The sequence below is a fragment of the Corvus brachyrhynchos genome, unplaced genomic scaffold, assembly GCF_000691975.1.
Source record: "Corvus brachyrhynchos isolate BGI_N302 unplaced genomic scaffold, ASM69197v1 scaffold70, whole genome shotgun sequence".
NCBI classification, from domain to species: Eukaryota; Metazoa; Chordata; class Aves; order Passeriformes; family Corvidae; genus Corvus; species Corvus brachyrhynchos.
This window is the reverse complement of record NW_008236217.1, coordinates 505,936-524,010: the sequence shown is the minus strand read 5'-3', so window position 1 is coordinate 524,010 and position 18,075 is coordinate 505,936. Positions and strand designations below refer to the sequence as shown.

The window sequence follows — 18,075 nt, the reverse complement described above, 5'->3', positions numbered from 1 at the left end:
CGGGCGGGTGCGTCCCGCGGCTGTGCGGGCGCTGCTGATCGCTGCGGTGCTTCCTGCAGGTAAGAGAGGGAGCGGAGAATGCAGGGACGCGGCCCTTCCCGCCCCGGTGCGTGTCGGGGAGAGGGGCTGCTCCCGACGGGGCTCTGGGGAGCCGAGAATGCCTCGGGTCGTTGTAAAACTGAAGTGGCCGAGGTTGCTTGGTGAAAGTGATCCTGTGTCCTTCCAGTGTTTGGGAGTGTTGGGGTTATAGCGGGGGATGGGGGGACACCGCCGGTGTTTTGTACTTTAATTGCTTGCAGATATCCAGAAGGTATCTCGGTAATTCTCTTCGCAGAAGCCTTGTTCGCGTTGGTGCAAAATCTCGCTTTGATTGTAAGGACTGGCCGGAGTTACCCTCATGGAGGTAGCTCATGAAGGACACATTTTCTCTGTGTCCCAGTGGGAAGCATAATAGCTGCTTTTTGGCCTCTACAGTTTCCTGTGTGTCTGTGGAAGATATTTCCAGCCCCTGCAATGTGTGAGATAACAGGGCAGCCTACGTATCTCAGTTCTCAAAGCACACTCAGGGAACCTTAACTTTCCGTGTTGCAGATTTGGTGTAACACCTACACTGATAGTGGTTCCTCTGACAGAAGAATACAGGAGTTCCCTGTCCTGCTTTTGACAAACAGAGCCTGACTTGCAGCTTTCCTTCATTATTGTGACCTTGTCAATAAAATACTAATAGGCAAACAAGAAAACCCTTAACTCATCACTTTGTCACAGTGCCACCTGGCTTCCCAAGATCCTGTGCCAGGATCCTCTCCTAGCAGGATCTAGATTGCTGTTGCGCACCCAGAAAGTTCAGATAGCAGGCTGCTGGGTTGTAGGTTTCATTTTCGTGGGGTCTGCTGTTGGACTTCACAGTGTAAAGGCAAAATTATTGTTTGCTTTGGTCTTTATTTTCTCCTTAAAAAAATGAAATCAATAAAATTTGCGTGCACAGGCAAAAGTGAATTAATGGTAATGTCCCATGAGAAGATCAAAGGACAAAATAGTTGTAAAGTGTTGGCACCTTATGTTCTCTGAATTGTATTCTAGATACTGGTCTTAAGTGGGTGAGTTAATACCCATCTAGTCCAAATCTCCAACAAGATAAGCCAGATATTGCAAAATGGACCACTGTTGTTTAATCACTGCAGAAGATTAACCCCTGTGGCACAAGCCACAGACCTTTGGGGTTTTGGTTTTGTGTTGTTTCGGAGTTTTTTCTGTTTTTTTTTCTTCTTTCTGACATTGCCTGCTGTTGTCACACAGTAATGCTGCTAGAGCCCTCACCTTTGACTTTTTCCCTGTTTGCCTGTCATCACCACACAGCTTACATGCTACCTTGTTTCTCCAGAATAAGCCAGAAATTATACTTAGTAGTTTCTATTGAGCCCTGAATTTTGGTCACTTTGTTAAAGGATTTGCTAAAAAAGTTGCAGTATAGCTGAGTATACTCACAAGCTTTATTTCTTATTAATGTTGTGCATTTAATTCAAGTTTTACAAACTCCTGCAATTACTTGTGGTGTTCAGGGATTTTATGTGTTGGAAGAAGAAATATAAAACACCCTCTGTTTCTCTTTGCCTAGTATTTCTTAACTTTATGTAAGACAAAGCTGGAAAAGGCAAGGTCAGCCACTGAGGCTTGTCTGCCATGGGAAATCTGGGGATAGCATGCTGCTGATTACATTGTTTACCAGTGTGGCATCTTAGTGCTTTAAGCAAGCCTTTTAATTTCATATTTCAAAACTCCAGCAGATTTACTGGAAAGATGTTTGCATCATTTCTTGTGGTATTTATAGTTGTACCTTGGAGGGTTTCACTTCATGTTGTGTCACCATGTTTCTCTTTAATTAAAATTTTTGGGTTTTTTTCGAAGGGATCCCTCCTTTGGTGTTGCCTGATCCGTGAGTTCTTTAAATACACTCCAGCAGTGGCCACACAGAACTGACAGACTTCAGCTGGAGGAGGGAAGATGACATCCTTGGGTGCAGCACAGCAGGAAATGCGTAAACTGACCTTGGATACACCACAGAAAGAAATCTGTAAACTGCCTTTGGATACATCACAGAAGACAATCAGTAACCCGGTAACTCCTCTGTCCTGTTAACAATGCCTCCCTTGGGAAATGGGACTTTGCTCTTTTATGTCAATAGTACTGTTTTGCACAGTGAGGGATGCTACTGAGAGCTCTTCATCGCTCAGGTGTTTGAGGGAGAATGTCACAGGTGACACGAAGAGCTGATGGTGTTTAGAAGTTGTGCTATAAGCAAATGGGCAGGACTTCCAAAAAAGGACAGACGTTCTGTCAGCCTTGGAGGATAATCCTCTTTCATGTGCAGCTTACATAGATGTGCTGGAAAGTGAAAGTATGATAAGAAGTGTTTTCACTCCTAATTCTCTGTAAACATGGGTGGTGCCTGGTACGTCTCACAAAGTGTTTATTTTGTGGTGCCTGTAACTTCAGTCTGAACAACTAAGCTTGGAATCTTTTTTCATAGTTCATATCTTAATTTTTAATAAATTCTGTTTTCTATGGAAGACTTGAGCTGACATGGTTCAGCAATTGCAAAGACTTCATTTGACAGAATGTTGTTTGCCTAGCTCAGAGTCTGGAAACTTTCTCTGAGAAGTTCTATCATTCTCATGATCTGTGACAGCAGCCTGACTTTGGCTTACCCTAAAGGGGTGACCTGGAGCTGTGTTTTTTGTTGTGTCTTAAAAAAAGTAGTTCATTTGAACCTGCAGGAAGTAGCATTTTTATCATTCTGTGCTAGACCCCTTTCAAAATACTAAAATATGTAAAGTATTGATGGGGAATGTACAGTAACACAGACGTGCACAGGACTTCTTGTCTGTTGCAGCTTTGCACTGTCACACTCTTGGGCCCTCAATGAATCTGATTGTTTATTCCCAGTATATGGTCACTGCTTGCAAAGTGGATAGAGTTAGGGATGATGGGGGAATAGTTTCAACCTCCTTCACAAGAACCCAGCTGGAAGAGGAAGGAAGGCTGTATGATTAACCAGAAGGTGGAAGGACAGACGTGTGAAAGGAAAGAGAGGATGGAAGTTGGTAGATGGAGATCTTGCTGGGAGAGGAGATGTGAAAAGAAGGATTAGGAGATGTTTAGGACAAATGAGTAGTGTAAGAGAGAGGCTAAGAGTCCAGCAAAATTGAGTGGCTGCAAGGGGATTGATGAGTATGATGAGTTAAAAGACTTAGCAGGAGAATTCAACTAGAGCTTAGGGATCAAGAGCCTGTTGTGGGGAAAAAGAATGAGTATTTGGGATTGTAATATGGAGGCATTGTGCTGATGACCTCAGGGCAGTCTCCAGACAAGGCAGTGAGCAACCTGCTCTATCTGACTTTGCTCTGAGCAAGGCATTGGGCTAGAGAGACCAGAACCTCAGCCCTTCTGTAGCAGGGGAGGCTATGAAAATGTCATTGTTTCAGTACATTGTTCCATTAGCAGCAAAACTTCAGAGCTTTATTACAGGTTTGAGACTGAGATGTATTTCTTCATTACTCTACTGTTCTCAAGCATCCAGAAAATCTGCTTTCCTCTTTATGCCCTTTATGTCACCCATCTAACAAGAAATGATGTAATGTCCCATCGGGTGGGGTAGCTGTCTGATGCCCAGCATGCTGGATAAAAGGTGTTATCACAGTCCTTTCCTCTGTAAGACTATAAACTGCCCTCTTGTTTTATGAAAATTGGCATTTTCTTTTAGGAAGAACATAATTTTTGAGACCTCTCAAACTCAGTTGACATTGACCAGTTGGCTTTAGAGCTAAGTTTTGGCGATCTGGAAGAAAGACAGGATGATAGTAGATCATGTCATGTGACAAGCATTATTCTTAATAACGGAGGAAAAAGTAGAAGAGCATCTTGAGACATGAGGAAATTACAGGCACATTCTGTGATGACAAAGTCTCATTAAGTCTATAGTATTGCACCCAGAAAATGCTCTAATATGGTCTTCTGGATTCCACATCTGAGCTTCTGAAGAGTTGATGTGCCACCTTTTCTTTTAAATAAATGCATCCTTTTGAATATAAAGAAGTGCTTTTGCCACAGTTCCTTTTCAGGAGTATAGAAAGAACTTTGCTTCACTAAAGTGGTTGAGTCCCAGTATCCCTGACCTGTGTGTGTTTCTTTGATTTGTCTTTGGAGACTGAATCAGTAACTTACTACTTTATTGCAATAGAGCTGCTGCCCCTCAGGAGCAGAGTGTAAAAATGAGAACAATCAAGATACACTTTTTCTTTTTTATTATTATTGTTCTTAGTTGAATAAAAATTATCTTCTGGGTGTGCAGCTTGTGTTTTAAGGAACCAAACCACTACCAGTAAGCAAAGGGATTTCATTTTTCTTTCACATTTAACACTCAATTTCACATTTTGGTCCTCTTCTACTGCACCTGCTAAAGCCAATAAAAATGATGAGAATTAAAACAACCTGACAGTTTTCTTGAGAAGCAAGTTCTATTTTTTTTTCCTGATGTAGAAGATGACTCTGAATTAGGTTTTATGCAGTGGGTGGGTAGCTGAGAAGGGAAGTGGAGAGCGGGCAGAAAAGGATGTGTATCTACTGGCAGAAATGATCAACACTCTGGATTTAGACAATTTTTGCTGTCTTTCCCTTTTCCTCACGGATTACCAAGAGTATGTGTCAGCAAACACATATCCTTTTCATATCTGCCTGTTTCATGCAATGATCTATATATTTTTAAAATAATCTCAACTTGTCATTTTATAGTCCAGTATTCCATTCAAGAGTAGTATTTCCAATGTGTTCATTATTTTTGTTGTTAAATTACTGGAACTCTTGTTTGCAATTGCTGTTTCATTTCAAAGGTATCCTAAAATCTTACAAACTACCAAAACCAACCTTGGCAAAATTTCCTGTCTGTTAACCAGAGCAAATGCAACATTTTCTACCATTTACTTCCTTTTTCAATCTGAAGCACATGTGATGAGATGCAGACTTACTGCTTTGCTTTTGGGCTAGACACCTGGGAACTTCCATGGTTTAATGTTAAAATGCTGCCCATCCCTTTCCATTTCCTGAAATGCTGGATGACCAGAGTAGGGCTTCTGTCAGCATGTCTGAGTCTTTGCCAGTGAGCTGTGCCAGGGTCTTAACTGGCATATCCCTCCCAATGGCTTAACAACTCTCACCATGCTGCCATTTCAGTTCAGTGTAACATCCATATGCTACCTTCTCTAGCTATTGATAAGGAAGAAAAGATAGTGAGGCTTTGAGCCAGACTGCATACTGTAGACAACATACAGTCCCAGACTCCTGAACGGGGCTATTTCAGTGCACTTTGCAGTTCTTAGCTGATCAGGATGAGGTATTTTGTTGTGTTTGTGTAAGTTTTACTAAGAAGACATTCTGTGACATAGTCTTCCTATTACTGTTTTCCATAATGGAGCAAGAACAAGCAAAAAGGCAGCTCCTGTAGTCTGGGGTCAGGAGGGTCGTGGAAATTGCCTCCTGGTACCAGGAAGGGGCTGATAATAGCCAGCCCTTGAGAATGACCTAATTTGATGTGAATCCTCTTTATGCTCTGTGAATAGTGAGGCAATAACATATTACGACTCTTCATTTGAGAGCTGGGAATGGAGGATGGAAATTTTAATTTTATCTGAAAAGCTTGGTTTTCATAGGGGAACATATGCCAGATTTCCCCTTCCTGTTGTGGTTTCTTTTATATTAAAAGCTGGTTGTGTTTCTTTTAATGTTCTAGATTATCGTATAATTAAGGATTAGAATACTAATTTTTAAACTAATTTGGGTTTTTTCGCCTCCATCACAAAATGGTATTGGAATAATTTTTTCTTCTTTTTTTGTCCTTCCCTTTTCCAGGCCATTCCATATGTTGGGACGATACATGGTGGCCTTGTTCCTGGAGAGCTGATTGTGATACATGGGACTGTTCCTGATGATGCAGACAGGTAGTGGCTATGGTGTCATGTTTAGCAGTGTCACCATGTGAGCAAGAATGTAATGGATAAAATGTTTCCAGGGGTTCTACTGAGGATGGTGCACAAAGGCTTGATCTAAAGCCTTGTGATAGCATCAGATTGAATGCAGGCTTAAAGGGTTATCTGAGACTAAAAAAATTGATAACTGAATGTGTAGTGTGTAGGAATTAACTTAAACTGGGCTAAGGAGGTATGGACTAGTGCTTGTACCCAATGAGGGGGTTCTGTTCCCTGACTTTATCTGAGGTTCATTTGATATATTCTGCTGAAGGTGATGGGAGGGAAGGTAGTGAACACAGTGAAGAGTTTACATGATACGAATGATGACCATTAAATAAATACTTAAACATTTATATTCACTGCACTAAATCATGGGAGAACCTTTCACAAATAGGTAGGAAGAGAGGAGGACAAATGTTTGGGGATTTTTTCTTATCCAATGACATTCACTGTATCTGCCTGTTCTGAGGCTCCACAGTAAAACACAAATGTACCGAGCTTTTAGGTGAGATCTTGAGAGACTGAGCTGAATGTGGTTTGTCTGATTTTTATGATTAGGTTCCAGGTGGATTTACAGTGTGGCAGCAGCATAAAGCCTCGAGCTGACGTGGCATTCCATTTCAACCCTCGCTTCAAAAGGTCTGGCTGCATTGTTTGCAACACACTGGAGAGGGAGAAGTGGGGCTGGGAGGAGATCACTTATGAGATGCCCTTTGAAAAAGGAAAGTCATTTGAGATTGTCATCATGATTTTAAAGGATAAATTCCAGGTGGGTCGGTTCTTCATCTACATCCAGTTGTCAGGCCAATAAAATAAAGGTATTTTGTATAATTGAAATAAATATGGGAGGTCTAGGTGTCTCTGTTACCTAGGTATAATATCACTACAGAAAAGTTTAGAGCTTTTCTTTAAAGAGGTGGTAATTAAATCAGACCTTTAATTTTGTATTGCTTCCCTCTAAATTGGATGAGTAGGCAAGTAGCTTCCTGCCGTGACTAATGGCTGCTCCACCCTTCCCTCTGTAGGTGCAAAGGGCTAATCTTGGGATAAACCTCTTCTGTGACTAGTGTAGGACAGTCCTCTTGGAGGGGACATGTGAGGTGTATTTGTCTTGCTCTTAGACTGCAATAACAGATTCTATTACATTGGTAATACCACACTGGTAAATGACCAGGTGTTAGAAACAAAGGTGTGAAACGAAAATTTTAGTGTAGGCAAATAAATCTCCCTCACAGTGATGGAGAGAGAGACTGAATCACGGATGAGCTGAACTTAGTTGATCTGATATTTCTAGGACACTCATGGAGTTGCTTCTGTACCAAACCAGTGTAAACCCAAGACGTGTGCATCCAGTGTGATACCTGGCTGGTGTAGTGTATGTTTAATACAGTTTTTCTGTTTTGTTTCTTGTCTCTTTAGGTGATGGTAAACAAAAAGCACTTGGTGCTCTACAACCACAGAATTAGCCTTGAAAAAATAGATACTCTTGGAATATATGGCAAGGTGCAGATCAAAACCATAGAGTTTGTTTCTAAGGTAAGTTGTATAGAGAGCTGACTTGTTTGATTCCTTTTCTCTGTCCTGCTAAACTGCATAGTAGGATTTGTGGTGAAAAGGAAGGAAGAAGAAGCAGCAAAACAGTCTAATTTTAGTAAGGAGATTTTGGTTTCCCCACATTTCAGCATGTGAGTCTCATGAGGATTTCTGTCTTCCTGTTTCAGTCTTGCAGCTAGGGGCAGGAAAGTGACTAAAGTTTACAGCTTACAAAGTTAACAGGACAGATGGTATAAGAATTGATTGGATACTTAGTCTAGGAGTGGATTAGACTTTTCAAATATTGCAGAGGCTCCAGAATGAACTCTTGAGTATTCAGTGCTTCTAAGTGACAAGTTTAGCCATAGCTGTAGCTTGTTGCTTGGCATTGAAATGCCAAGATCAGTGACAGCTGGAACTCCTTGTGCACATAGACCTGTTTTTCCTGCTAAACGGACTGGTTTGTTGATTGAAGTCAGAAGTGTACATTTATGGGGATAAGAAGAGGTATTCTTTCTCAGACTTTGTAGCTTGACTTGTACATGGACCAAACTGCAGTGAATTTGAAGTGAAGTCTGTGCTGTGCCTCCTCTCAGCTGCCAGCTCTGCTACTGATAGTAAACCAACAGGGAGTTTTTCCCTGGGCAGAAGGAGAGATCCTTTTGTTCTGAAGAATTAGACTTTTAGACCAGAAACTGGAGGTGATAAATTCCAGGGAGATACAGAACGTGAATGCCTTTTCCCTTTTCTGCCTCTCACTAAGGTAGCCTATCTACTCCTGTTGAATATTCTATGTCTGTTCTGCTCCATCTTCACTACATTGTGGGCAAAGCTTTTGGCTCTTGCTGCCAAATATCAGGTTGTCTCGGTTTTGAAAGACAGGTGTCTGCTAAGGAAGGCAGAGGCCCCCCTTGAAGTGGCAGATATAACCCCTTTTCCCTCCAAGTTATTATATTTTGAAATCAAGAGCCTTTAGGCGAAGATGTGGGAAATAGGAATAACAGTTCTTTACTATATATATATGTATGTATATAACCAGTCAAACAAAACAACAACAACTATGGCAGTAACAGCAATCACAAACCCAGTGCCAGCCTTCTCGGCTGTCAGGCTATTTCCCCTCGGGTGCAGTTCCCAGCTCCTTTCTCTGCAGCTTCTCTCTCTGGACGCTCAGAGCGAACTGACCCCACACCCAGGTGTAGACAAAAAGGTAGCCAGGCCCGCCCCACTCCCCTTTTTGTCTTTCTTAAGTACAGCTATTTGTCTCCTAGCAACATGCATATGGGAGAAAATTCCTTTAACAGGAAAAAAAACCTAAGACTAAACTAAAACCCCAACACAGGTCTAACTCAGGTCAGCAGACTAATAATTGTTTTGGTAGGAGGCAAAGCTGAACATAATGAAGTCTAAGCTTTAAACATAGGTCTACTATGTTTAAAGATCATCTGCAAAGCCTGTAAACAGACTTTCATGGGTCCCATCACTTGGCCTTGAGCATGTTGCCAGAATAATATTCCTGCAAAAGCTGTCTGCATCCTGATCTTGGAGGACTGACTCCAAGAAGTGCTTGAGGGCAAGCAGGTGCTCTAGGTTGGTTTCTGACCCAGGCACAAAACGTACACTTGGTTTAGTATGTGGCTGCTGATGCTCTATCCTTTGTGGAAGAAAGGAATGGAGAAAGGTGATTCTTTCCTCTTAGTCTTTGCTTCGATACACTTTTCTGAGGAGGAGATTTGAGGTTTATATTGAAATAAACAACCTGAGGACACAGTCTGGTAGGCTAGCTGGAACTGTCTCTGCATGGCCATGTTGCTCATCTGTCCTTCCCATAGAAAGGGACAAGGATGTAGGGGGCTGCTTAGAATCCCAAGAATCCCTGTGTGGACCTGCCATACTGGTATTTCTATCCCACCAAGGAAAACTCTGTGGGTACCCTCAGATGCTGAGGCCTTGACAGTAGTCTGAACTGTTAAATAAAGGTTCAAACTGTAATGAGGTGATCTTCAGAAATCTCCAGAGATTTGGCTTCAGCAATTGATCTTCAGAACTTTTCTGTAGTTTGTAGGGGTTTGTAGGCTATCTTTTTCATTAACATAGCCCTAGATTATCATCTTAACAGTTCACGATTCAACATGATGATCCTTACATTGTTCTAAACCAATATGTTAAAGATGATGTTAGCAATGACACCTAAATATCTCTCTCTCTGCAGTCTTTACAAGGCTCTCAGCCATCATCTCTAGGAGTAACAAAGATAAGCACAGAAAATGTACGTATGTTTGTAAAAGGTTGAATGAATCTCCCTGTTGTCTGATAAGCTAGATAATGTTCTTCTTTTGTAGGGGGAAATGCCAAATGGTTCGCAATTGGTAAGTGTCTCCTGTAGATTTGTGGCAAATGTGGAGTAAAAAAAATAAAAAATACCTCAGTTATTCATAAAAAGACATGCACAGAAGACAAGAAAAAAGGAATTGAGAGTCAACTGGAGAAAGATCATCAGTGAGATTTTGTAAAGGGTAATCCTCTTCTCTGCTGGTAGTACAAATGAGAGTGTTGTTAAATCATTTAGAAAACCCAAAAGATAAACACAGCATCCACAACCATAAAGAAATAAAGAGTGAAGCACCTGAAGTTTTAAAGGACCAAGTCACATTCAAAACTTTTTTTTCAGATAAGCATGCTTTGTTTCCTCTGCCTTAGGGAGTACCTGCAAAGCAAAAGTATTCTGCAGTCATATTATGGTAACGTGTGTCTTGGAACCTGTGTGCTACATCTTCTTCTTGCTAACAGATCCTTGTGTACACTTTAGGTAGCTGGATTAACCTTAACCTTAGGGGTGGAAACTTGCACCCAGCTAACATGCATATAGCATATAATGTGGTATAGGTGGAGTGAGTGCTCATCTTTTTGCAAAAATGTGTGCAGGTGGACTGTATCCACACTGGAGTAAGGACCACACTCAAACTGAGAAGGGGTTGAAATCCAGGAATATATACAAATAGAATTTGTGGAGAAGGTGAAGTTGCAGCGAGTGCCATAATTTTAGATGCTTTGTCACTTGACAGCCTGCCTTCTTCAGTCTTTTTTTCAAAACCAAATAACATGCAGTATTGTAAGTGGTGGATTTCAGCAAAAACATGAAAGCGAAGTGCTTCTCTATTCCCTTCTTTTCCCTGATAAAAATAACTTCTAATACAATGAAAAAATAAGATGAATAAAATACTTGTACTATCATTATGAACTGCTGCCAGGACAGAACACTTAGTGACCCTACTTCTAGTACTTATGCAACCATGGGACAACAACACACCTTAGCATGAGCCTTACTCTTGAAAGCAAAACTGATACTTTTAGAGATGAGAAGTCAGGTATAATCCGAATAATTATGTGATAGGAATTTAAACTATTACAGGGAGTTTCATGCTTACTTTTTTTCTTTTTTTTCTTTCCCCTTCTTCCCCTCCTTCCACTGTTAATGGTGTCAGAAGTAGTTGTAAATAATGTTTTGAACCCAAGGTGGTAGTCTAAATTAAAGCTCAAAACACTGATGTATTTATCTCAGTGTAAGTTTTCCACTATAGTGTTCGGATCCCTCAATATGCTGGTAGGAATAAATTCAGCTGTAAGTGCAGATTTGCAATTGTATGCCAGATTTCATCCTGCCGTAGTAAAGCCCAGCTTGTATGTTGAAAAAAGTAAGTCACAGTCAAAATTTTTACTGGGGATGTACTTCCAGGGTGTTCCTTATGTTGGGAAGCTTGATACTGCACTTCGTCCAGGATGCACAATTGCCATCAAAGGAGAAGTTGATAAAAACCCAAAGAGGTATGTGTTACTGATGGGTTTTTTCTGTTATTTAACTGAGGTATTCTTGAGAATGAGTAGGCTTTTCCATTGCCTCTATATATCCTTACTCACTTGCAACTTTGCATCTGGTATCATCTGAAACTTCAATGCAGTTTCCTCAGGAACCAGCAGGATACCGCTTTAGAGAGGACTTAAAAGAGCAGCTCCATTGTGAAAAGTGAAGGTAAAACCTGAGTGTCTTACCTACTAAATCTGTGTCATTCACAAATTTGTGTGTTTGTTCAGGGCTTTCTATTGTGCAGGAAGTGTGAGCAAATGTACTGTACAGAGACAGCTTTTATTCTAAAGAGACCCAAGAGTAAGGGAACTGGCACAAATAGGTGATACAGAAGTGAGGTGAGTTGCTGGTGTGCTCAAATGCTGTGTGTTACAATATTTCTCTGAAAATCCTCCTTGGTATAAGCATGATGGTGCCTAACTAAAAATAACTGAGTGATGAACTGAGTGATTAGAAGGATGGAGCACCTCTCCTAAGAAAAAAAGCTAAGAAAATTGGGATTTTTCAGCCTGGGAAAAAAAGTACTTCGAGGAGACCTAATTGTGGCTTTCCAGTACATGAAGGGAGCCTATAAGAAAAATGGAGAGAGACTATTTGCAAGAGCATGTAGTGACAGACAAGGGGGAATGGCTTCCACCTATAAGAGAATAGGTGTAGGTTTAGGTTAGATATGAAGAAGAAATCCACTGTGAGGGTGGTGCAACATTGGAACAGGGTGCCAAAGAAATTGTGGATGCCCCATCTGTGGCCATGTTTAGGGCCAGGTTGGATAGGGCCCTGAGCAACCAGGTCTGGTGAAAGGTGTCCCTGCTCACAGCAGAGTGTTGGAACAAAATGATCTTTAAGGTCCCTGCCAACCCAGGCCATTCTGTGATTCCATGAAAGCTGATAGGGAAATATGAGCAATAATTTTGATAGCAAATTGGCAACAATGGCTTGCAAAGAAGACATTTTCCAAGCATGAAAAAAAGGCCAGGGAGGAGGGGAGCATAACACAGTCAAAATGGAGCTGAGCAAGTGTCTGTGCTTCAGCATGCCCTTTACTTGAAGGGTGGTTTTGGCTCTGCAAAAACATGCCTTAAAATGAAGCAAATGAGAAGCATACTTTTCACATTGTGCGTGTGTGTGTATTGCACTCATACTTCCTCAGGGCACATTTCTTCCCTGAACAGCATTTGGAGTTCATACTGGAATCCACGGTCTGGAATCCTTATCCACAAAGTTTGGATGGACTTCAGATTTAATAGGATAATAAATACTTAGAGAGTAGCATTTCTTTTCCTTCTTTTGGCTTGAAAAGTTTATTAGCACTTTTCAAGTGCTGAATGTGCTCAAGTGCTGAATGTGCTCAAATGCTTATAAGCATGAAGAGGCTTTTGGCTGTTAAAGGACTGCAGATTGTCTGCTTTTTATGTTTGTGCTTTTAAACCTAAGTATTTATATAGAGTTTATAAGTTATTTCATGTATTTCACTCAGCTCACACAGTTGTAGATGTTTCTTTTTCTTGGTGAAAAAAAGAACTTCACAGTTTGGAAGTGTTGCTATATTTCCTATCTGGACTGAACAATTCTCAAAAGAGGGCGACAGTCTGACAGCTGGAGCTAATTTGAGTGGGGAGGGAATATTTTTTTCTTCAAATGAAGTAAGGTTTTTGTGACAGGTTGAAGCATTCATTTGAATTTGAATGACTGTTCCCTTTGATCACCCTTCTGCAGAGCTCCCTCCCCTTTAGGAGCCCTGTTTTGTGGACATGTCTGAGATGGCAGAGTATTCACTCAGCCTGGGCAGAGCTTTGCTGCCTACAGAATAGCATTTTGTATGCATGGTGTCCCACCAGTCTTAAATATATGAAGAGAATCCTTGAACTTTTCTTTAGAGTTCAACCAGTTTGTTGGCAGAAGGAATACAATGTCTTTAGGTAAAACAAAGCCTCTCACTCTCCATTCCCTGAGTGAAGGAGATGTGGGAGCAGGCAGCTCCGTATGTTCCTGTGAGAATGCTGCTTCCTAGTGCAGTAGGGGAGCAGCTCTTGGCTCCGCAGCTTGTTGCAGAGTCAGGAGCAGAAAGCTGTGAGTGATGAAGTGGATCTAGCAGGGTCATATCCTACATTTGTTGCCTCCAGCAAAGGTTTCTGTGCAAAGGAGACCAGTGCATGCTGGCTGGCTGCTTGCTCGGTTCTTCAGGTGAATCACAGCCCTGGCTCCCAAGCAGCCCGAGTATTGGCTAAGGACTTGGTAAATGGCATGGACTGCTGTGTCATGTCTGTAAACCCTTGGTGCAGTAAACTTTAAAAAAATATCTTCCAGCTTTGCAATAAATCTGAGACCAAGTGACTCAAAGGACATTGCTTTACATCTGAATCCCCGAATGAAAAATAAAGTTTTTGTAAGAAACTCCTACCTTCATGACAGCTGGGGAGAAGAAGAAAAGGAAATTGCTAACTTCCCTTTCAGTCGGGGGATGTACTTTGAGGTAAGATTAACTGAAGCATAGCATCAAACGGGAAAATCTGCCAAACGGATTAGCATTGGTGCTTAAATGTCCTATTACTAATACAGATTTAAATAAAACTGCTATTCCTGCATTTCATGTCTTGAAAATACTCAGGATTAAATGGGACTGTAGAGAGCAGAGATTTGTCTTTATTTAATAACAGTTTTCTTTTGAAGTAGTTGCAAAAATTCAACCTGTGCTCAGAGGAAATTTAAATTAAATTGAGTTGGACTTGATGATTCTTACAGGTCCCTTGCAACTTAAGTTATTGTTTGCTTCTATGAATTTTATTGATGCTCCATTTTTGTTTTTAAATGTTGCTTTTGGATGAAACATTCTCTGTAACAGAAACAGGTCTTACCCAAGTCTAGGCAGGTCATCAGATTGTTTTTCACATCTTACCTGAGCTTAAATGTTAACTATTTCTCTTCTTGCTTTCCAGCTGATTATTTTCTGTGATGCCTACCAGTTCAAAGTTGCTGTTAATGGTGTTCACACTCTGGAGTACAAGCATCGTTTTAAACAGCTTGAAAAGATCAACATAGTGGAAGTCACGGGAGATGTTCATTTGTTAGATGTGAGGAGCTGGTAGTTCTTTTCAATGAGTACTAAAAGAAATTAACCTCTTCTAATGACAGTGCCTCCTTGTCAAGTACAAACAGGTGCTGACTTGTGCTGAGCCTGCCTTTAATCTATCTAGGCTTTTGCATTTGCCTCTCTGAGTTAGGCAAGTACCAGAAATGCTAACTGCAAGATTAAATCCTTCTCTAGTTTACAGTTTCCTGGCAAGCTAAGTAAGTTTTGCTCAGATAAATCTCCTGTATTATTGAACCTAGCAATATGAAAATGCTGCATCATACTGTGTGTAACAATTGCACTCTGTATGTTTAAGTTAAACTATTTTTTGGCATTCCTCAATACCATACATTCGATCTTGTGAAGTAGAAATGAGACTGAAATAGGATCCAAAGATACAGTTATCCACCTCAAAAGGGATGTTCATTATTTATTTAAGATAGAGCTATGGATTGTAATTTTCTATGTCCTAATTTATGTTAGCACCTATAACCTTTACAGTGAGGCTGGATTAGGCAAACAGTTGACCTGTAACTTCTGGCAAAAGGCAAGGAGTTTGATCTTATTTCTTAGCCTGCTGCTGCAATAGCACATTCTCTGACACCTATGGTTGTGTCACCTCCTGCTTACAAGGGCCCAAGATTTCTACCTTTTAGTTTTCCAAAGTGAAACACGGGAAAGTGATTTAGCTGGTTTCAATTATGTGAACTTTTGAAAGCTTGTTTGATCTGAAGTGGCACCTGACTGGGTTAAGAATCCTTAGGGTCTGAAGTAGATGTTTGTGGGTTTAATTTTTAAAATATGTGTGAATCCAGATAGTCCAGGTAGGGTTTCAGCTGAGAGGGCACTTGACTACTCAGCAGTGGACTAGAGAATGAATCCTTTTTCAGTCTTGTATTAAAATACTATATATGTGAAATAAGCTGTTCCTATTCAGTTTTCCATACAAATGTCAGTCTTTTTATATTCTTTTTAAAAATAAGTTACTACTGTTTATCAATACACACCTGAAAGATGTCCCTGTATATCTTAAGACTGCTAAACTGAAGCAATTTCAAGAATAAGATGTACACTGAAAGACTTTAAATGACCAGATTTAATGTATAAAAAGTACCAATAAAAACATATGTGAACTCTGCTTTTCTCCAAGTGTAGTTAAGTAGCTATGATCCCTTTTTGGTCTATTTTGTTTTGCTTATTGTCTTACCAGTATCTCCAAGTTGGCAAAGCAACCCTGACTGGAGAACCATTTCCCCATCAAGGAATTGATCCACAGACCAGTTAACCTGAGCAGGCACTGGGGCTGGGCTGTGGCCGTGCTGGGGTGGCCTTCAAGACATGCAGTGCTGTGCTGTATGTACCCCTTGGCTGCAGGATAAACTCACTGGAACAGAGGAGCTGGTAGGCAGCTCCTCATGGCACTAATGCCATTTGTGTGTCCTTGCCTTTATCTAAGAGTTCAGCAGACATCCTCATGGGAATGTCCTTTTTGTTTGACAGCAGACACAATTAACAGTTTTAAGAAAATCCTGTAAGAGCTTGATGTGGTAATCTTTCCACATATGGGATCTACATGGCATGATGCACCCTCGACAGAGGCTTCTTCCCAGCACCCAATGGGATGTAAGACACTGTATAGTGTCAGTTCTACCCAGTTGCATTTTAAACCCTATTTTACAGAGTCTGCTTTTCTTAGTACCAGTGGAATGAACCAGCACCTCGTGGTGCAAAACAAGTAGTAAGTTTTTGGGCAAATTCATTATCATAGCAAGCAATTTATTCTTGAACTTCAGCTAATCAGTAGCAGTCTTTAAAGACTGTAAAACAGATTTAGTTCCTACATGAATCATAGTTTCTTGGAACTTCTTTTTCAGTATCTTATGTGGGTATACTTTTTACTTCCCTATAGATGACAGGAAAAACCCAGATTCTCAGGATTGCAGTGCATTGGTCCAGTGAGTACCATGCTTGGAGCACGACAGCCCCTCCACACTAACTGTATACCCCAAGCACAGTGGAATTCAGTGAGTCTCACATGTTGTCACTCAGGATTTCTTTATAGCCTGCTCCAGTTTCCCACTGTTAAGAGCAATTAAGGAAAAGTCATAAGAAAAGTACCCAGTCCATCCAGAAATGATAAAGCCAGATTCTTAAAATATTTTACTAAAAAGTTAAAATCTTGTCTCTGATAAAAACAGTTATGACAGTTTGCCTGTAACACCTGAATGTGTAAAGCTTACACAATTCAGACAAAATTTGAAAACAACTTAGAAGTAGCTTTGGAGTGGTTCTCCCAAAATGACTTCCAGTTGTTGAATTGTCTTCTGACACTGCTGTTCAACTTCTTCACATTCATCTAGAAAAAGAAATTAAGCAGGAATTAAGTAGAGCAGTGATTACAAGGCTACCCTAAGAAGGCTTCATCACTCATTAAGGCTAGAACCATCCTCAAACACCATGTATGAAATTATTATTCAGAAATACTTTCACTGAACTAGGTAAGCTACTGTGACACTGATCTAAAATTTGCAAATGGGGAGATGTGTACAGGCTACAACACTGAAGAAATTACTGTAATTTAACTGAACTTCATGAGTGTGTTTGATATAATCCATTTCAGTTTGCATTTTTCACAGTATAAGCTACCATATACCAATTTGTAAGATTTACAACAGTTATAACAATGAGCCTGTCTGAATCTTTGAAGTAAGTGACCCTTCACTAATTCCAGTTTAGAACATTACCTTCCATAAGCTCAGCTAAGAAAGGAATAGATTCTGGTAGCAGGACCAGGTAGTTCTCCTTCAGTTTTTGTGCAACTTCTATCAAAGCAAGCAGGGCAGCAAACCGGACCTAAACCAAAACAATTATGTATGGAAACAAACGTTACAATATGGTTCCCTGTTCTCCCCCACCCCTGCCTTCTTTCCATTCATTATAAGGTTAAAATCTTCCATTACTGAAGGGAACTAGTTTTATGCTAATTTAAATATTAAGATCTGGGTTAACATAATGGCAAATAAAAAAACAGGTTGGAAGAAGCAGGTAATGTTGCTGCAAGTTACTTGATATAATGGACTTTAACTTCCTGTCACAATGCCACTCCCACTGTATCAGGGCTTAGCTCAGCACTATGAAAAACCAAGTACACTCCCTTAATGTCTATAACCTGTCAATAGAAGAGTCTTGACAAAAGTCTATATAATAAACAGGTCTGAAAGCTGGTAACTGTCTTCCAGGTACCCCTCTAAAGTGCCCCTGTCTTCATAGACAAATAATTCTCTCTTTATTCCAACAGATACTCAATCTTCAAAAAAACCCAAACCACACAGTATAAAAGGCATGTGGAATATTGACAGTGATATTGCTTACAGTGAGAGCAGAAGAGCATGTTGCACCCATCTCTACAACTTGGGAGTATTGTGGTACAGCACCAGTATTTTAATTTAGTCTAGTATTTCAGCAGTGACTTGGTTAACTCACTTCTGATTTTGGGGCCACTGTTCCCATTTTCTAGCATAACAAAGAAAACCAGTTCAAATTCTGATAGCTCCCAACCTTAGGAGAATTGTGCCTTGTCTTCAGCA

The 18,075-nt window shown here is 40.5% G+C and overlaps 2 protein-coding genes across 5 annotated transcripts in view; one reads left to right on the top strand and one right to left on the bottom strand.

Annotated features, from left to right (window-relative positions):
• Nucleotides 1–15,626, top strand: LGALS8 (galectin 8). Of its 4 annotated transcripts, XM_017745158.1 has the most exons (10): nt 1–59; nt 1,906–2,115; nt 5,902–5,990; nt 6,579–6,789; nt 7,440–7,556; nt 9,766–9,822; nt 9,896–9,922; nt 11,290–11,378; nt 13,726–13,891; nt 14,355–15,626. In XM_017745158.1, exons 2-10 carry the CDS (start codon nt 2,002–2,004, stop codon nt 14,502–14,504), a joined length of 1,020 nt encoding a protein of 339 aa, XP_017600647.1. In that variant the 5' UTR covers nt 1–59; nt 1,906–2,001; the 3' UTR covers nt 14,505–15,626. The 4 variants fall into 4 exon arrangements, with proteins under 4 accessions (XP_017600647.1, XP_008641496.1, XP_017600654.1 ...); XM_008643274.2 differs by lacking the exon at nt 9,766–9,822; XM_017745165.1 differs by lacking the exon at nt 9,896–9,922.
• Nucleotides 15,627–16,526: 900 nt separating this feature from the next.
• The window catches only part of HEATR1 (HEAT repeat containing 1), a 35,856-nt gene continuing 34,307 nt past the window's right edge, over nt 16,527–18,075 (bottom strand). Inside the window, exons 43-45 of the mRNA XM_017744766.1 lie at nt 18,047–18,067; nt 17,233–17,341; nt 16,527–16,844 (exon numbers count right to left, since the gene is read on the bottom strand). Of these exons, the coding sequence (XP_017600255.1) occupies nt 16,756–16,844; nt 17,233–17,341; nt 18,047–18,067 (219 nt within the window). The 3' untranslated portion in view covers nt 16,527–16,755. The remainder of the gene's footprint in view (nt 16,845–17,232; nt 17,342–18,046; nt 18,068–18,075) is intronic.